The sequence below is a fragment of the Gekko japonicus genome, unplaced genomic scaffold (assembly GCF_001447785.1).
Source record: "Gekko japonicus isolate JY-2015 unplaced genomic scaffold, Gekko_japonicus_V1.1 scaffold1121, whole genome shotgun sequence".
Classification (NCBI taxonomy): Eukaryota; Metazoa; Chordata; class Lepidosauria; order Squamata; family Gekkonidae; genus Gekko; species Gekko japonicus.
In genome coordinates, this window is record NW_015161433.1 from 462187 (window position 1) to 466865 (window position 4679).

At 40.7% G+C, this 4679-nt stretch overlaps 1 protein-coding gene across 1 annotated transcript in view; it reads left to right on the forward strand.

Annotated features, from left to right (window-relative positions):
• TDGF1 (teratocarcinoma-derived growth factor 1) overlaps positions 1-4679 on the forward strand; it is a 57306-nt gene that overhangs the window by 48466 nt on the left and 4161 nt on the right. The window contains exons 4-5 of the mRNA XM_015428978.1: positions 959-962; positions 1548-1727. Coding sequence (XP_015284464.1) covers positions 959-962; positions 1548-1727 — 184 coding nt within the window. The remainder of the gene's footprint in view (positions 1-958; positions 963-1547; positions 1728-4679) is intronic.

Consider the following 4679-nt stretch of genomic DNA (forward strand, 5'->3'; position numbering starts at 1 on the left):
CATGCCTGCCCATTCCTTTTTGCTGTACTCTTCCCCTTAGTTTGTCTCAAACCTATTATTGTAAGCCTATGAGCAGTGTAGTATACACTGTGGCTGAGCTTACCTACCTACCTTGGTTCCACTCTCCAGTCCTGTTCTGTAGCCACTCACAAGGAAATTCCAGTAGTTTCAGCAGCAGGTCTCTTCATGTCTTCCCCTTAGGAGAAGACACTTCCAATCGGATAACACTGGTACACACTGAGGGCCCAGGCTACAACCGCAGCACCCAAACACAAAACCCCATTGAAGCCCCTCCCATACAGGTCTTGATGAGGAAACAAACTGTTTCTTGAGGAGTCACTTAAAGCTACATGCAGCTCTCATCACAAGCAAGGCCTGCGTTATTTTTAATTGTGTAGAGTGCTCAGTTATTTGGGTGCTTTCTCAATAACATACTAATGTTGTTGATGCTCTTGGTATAACACCCATAGTGCACTTGGGGGTCTCACCCCAGGAGCTGAAGACCAATGTTACAGAGGATTTCCTGTAAAAGTTCAGCCCTGCCTCCTGCTGTGCTTTAAAGAGATTGCTCCACCTCCTGTAAGATGCATTTTTGTCGGCTAGGGGAGGGGAAGAGCAAGACAGCTCAGGAAGATTTAGCATTGACTGTCAGTACTTCAGGGAGGAGGGTACTAGAAGTTGTATATCTCACCTGTGATGCACTAGGCTGGAGACCAGTGGAAGTTTCCTCTTCTTTTTTTATTGCTCTGAGATTTCTTCCTATCGCTGTGGTTCCTTTGAGTGGAATGAAGGTAACTCCATAGAACAGCCTGAGCAGCTCTCCCTTGGACTTTGCTTTACCTTTGAAGTTCTTTGCTATAGGAAAATGTCTTGGAGACAATGCACTAGGTAGGTCTGCTTGTCATGTCCTATAACTGTCTTTATTTTACTCATTGTACATTTTGTTCTTTACATGTAGGAAGGTAAATTTTAACTAGCAAAATAATGTCATTTTCAGATTTGGTTCCAGGGTGCCTTGATTTTTACCAGTTTAAAATGTTGTGCTAATAAACTGAAATAGTTTTTTAGGGTTGATAGCATTATGAAAAGAGAATGATTATACTAGTATCTCACAGAGGAGCATAATTCTGGATTCCGTTTTGATAATTTTGGCTAAAATATTCAATTGTATCAGATTTCTGTGATTCAAAGCTTGTTCATCTCCAACATAGGTCTTGGTGAGTTCAATGTGATTTACTCTCTAGTTGGCATGCTTAGAGGTTGTACTCTTCATTATATTGGATTCCTCATACAATATGCTTTTCTTTCTATTGTCCCTTTCCTATGTATTCTAAGTTTCTCTTTCTTTGCATTTGTAGGTTTGTTTTAATATGGATGCTGGCCTTGCAGAGCATTCACTTTGGAAAAGGTGAGGAACTCTTTTTGATTCTTTCTGCTGCCATTTGTTAGTCTCAACACTATATGTAATGTATAACTATATAGATCTGTATTTGTATAGGTACAATTTTTTAAAAAATGGTTCTTTGTTTTATTTTGCATTGGACAAGGTTACAAAGAAAAAGAACACAGTCATGATAGTGGAGGAATTGCTGATGCTGCAGCCCAGAAGCATCGCACCAAAGATCGAGCCACAACATTAAGTATCTTCAACAATATGAATCAGAGCTATGAGAGCAGAAAGCAACAGAACTCTAGGCCAATGGTTCCTTTCACAGGACTTACAGAAAGTAAGTACTTCTGGGACTTTTTCCATCTTTATGCAAACATACAGTGTAATACTTGGCATATATACTCAGAAGTAAACTCCACTGATTTCAATGAGACTTACTCTGTAGTTAGTATTTTATCATAAACATCTTCATTATTTACAGAGAGTTCTTGGCTATCTGCAGTTGTAGATTGTTTGTAACCTCTGCAGTGTAGTGGTTGGAGGGATAGACTAGGATCTTACCCCAGAGGGTTGGTGTGGAGACTGTGTATGTAACACCTGAGCTGCAATAACTATTTTTACAGGAAATTTTAACTAGGGTAACTGATATCAATCAATCAATCAATAAACCTTTAATGGCATATACAACATTAAAATCAGAGACAGAAAATGACACAATCAACTAAGAATCTAAGTTAATTATAAAATCATGAAACTGAGTTTCCCAAGTTTTTCACTCTTATCACGTCAACTAAAAAATTGGCCACTGCCACAGGAACTGATATCCATTGTACATGATTGTTACTTCAGAGGTAGTGTGGCATAGTGGGTAAAGTACCCTCAGTACTGGACTTAACCAAGGAGAATCTGGATTCAAATCAATGCTGTGACACGGCTGGGTGACTTTGGCCAATTACCAACTCTAACTAATCTTTTCTAAGGTTGCTGGCTGCTTGGAGGAAAAATGCCTTGTCCTTTTAATATAGGTTTAATGGAATATTTGCTCCCATATCATGAAAAACTTCCACACAGTGGCCTCTGTTTAAGGGACAGGACATCCTGGCCTGTTAGCAACCCTGCCCTTACGATTTTCTCTCATATATCTTTTCTGAAGCTGTAATAAGTAGTCTTGTGAGTTTACATACAAGTTGCCTGCACATGTAATGATTCCTTAGTGGTTAAGAGCGGCAGACTCGAATCTGGAGAACCTGGTTTGATTCCCCATTCCTCCACATGCAGCCAGTTGGGTGACGTTGGGCAATCACAAGTTCTTTCAGAGCTGTTCTCTCAAGAGCAGTTCCCTCAGAGCTCTCTCATCCTCACCTACCTCACAGGATGTATGCTGTGGAGGGAGGAAGGGAAGGAGATTATAAATTGCTCTGAGACTCTGAGTGAGGGGCAGGGTATAAATCCAATCTCTTCTTCACTCTAGTAACATGGCTGAGCAACAAACTCAAGAAGCCCTTTAAAGCAAGCACTGCTAGAAACTCAAAAGATGAATTATGGTTTGATCCTAACTATACTTGCGCATGAGTAAATCCTACTGAGTTCAATGGCACTTACTTTTGAGTAAATGAGACTAGGATTGCAGCCATGCAGCATGAAACCAACAGAGGTTTTTTCAGAACAAAATCCCACTATGCTTAATGAAGCTCACTTCTAAGTGAATGTGCATAAGACCACAACCTTGTCACATTCTATACTGATTGATGGAGTTCATTCATGTCTGCTGCACAGCCATCTGCTGTAACTTCCCAGAGGAGAAACTAATAATCTAATATATTTCTGGACCACATTGTGAGTACTTGTTCACTGGATCCTTGTTTGCTGTGCCAAACTAAATGCAATTCCTGGACTAAATACAACAGTAAAAGTTCAGTACAATTGTATCTCAGGGTGCAATCAACTTCTTAATGAAACCAAAATGAGGGTGATCATTCATTTTAATAGAACTGGACTCCTCATAGCAACCCAACCCTCTCAGAAATTATATTTCTCCACTCACTTCAAGGGAAGGACTAACTGCACCCTGGGGAAACCCAGGTTCAGATCTCCACCTGCTATAAAAATTCACTGGATCCGTGATCTTGGACCAGCCGTTCTCATGTTAAACAACCTTACAGGCTTAGTGTAATGGTTAAGAATGGTGATACAAGTGCAATAAATAAAGTGTTCTCTATGTTGAGCCCTTGTAGGCAGAACAGTTTAACGCACACATTGAATCCTTTGTTCCCAAAAGGAATTCTTAGATGTGGACAAGTGGGTTTAAGGTTTAACTAAATGCCTTTCAAAAAACTGTAGTCTCCTGGGAAATTAGGTGCAGAGCCTGGGGAGGAAAAGGAGCTCAGCATGGATGTGATTTCATGCAGCCTCTACCCTCTGAAGCTGCCATTTTGCCTCCAGGATATCCTGGAGATCAGTTGTAAATCTGGGGGCTCCAAGCCCCTCCTGGGGGATGGCAACCCTGTGAGACACAGTTACTTGGGAGCCCAATACGATTGAACTCCGTGGGAAGTAAATGCGCTCAAGGTTACCTTGTTAGGCTACAGTCCGACAAACCTAATTTGGAAGTAGACCCCACTGATTTTAGGTCTAACTCTCGAGTCAGCATCCATATTTTTTATTTTAGAATTATTTTTAGCGTTAATAGATGCCAAACCCATTCCATTCTATTTAGCCTGTTCATAGTATGCTTAGCATTGCAGCCATAGGGTCACTTAAGACCCTATGGTCTTGAATGTACCTCCATGGGGACATTTTATATAGGGATTGATGCTTTAAAAAGTGGGTGGTCAGAGTATTGCTAGAACTGGGACGGCCTGAGTTCAAATCCCCACCCAGCTCTAAAGCTTACTAAGTGACCATGGGATAGTCACACTGTCTTTCAACCTAATCTACCCTATAGGGTTGTTGTGAGGATAAAACAGGGGGTAGAATCTTGCCACCTTTAGGTCTTTGGAGGAAGGGTAGGATCAAAATAACCAAATGCGTAGGGAAAAGAGATGGAACTTTACTTGATCTCTGTCCATGGATGTGACCTGACAGTGATCTAGGATCCTATTCTTAGTTATCCCTGGGAAATGTTGGTGTCTCCATGTTGTGTTTCCATAACTGGGTTAATTTAAAATGTATCCATGAGCTCCAAAGATTGTTCAAAAACTGTCTTTGCTGCACAGGGTAATGTGTACACGTGAGCCTGACAAATAAGGAATGTGTTCCATTAAACTCTTCTGAAAATACAAACATAAAT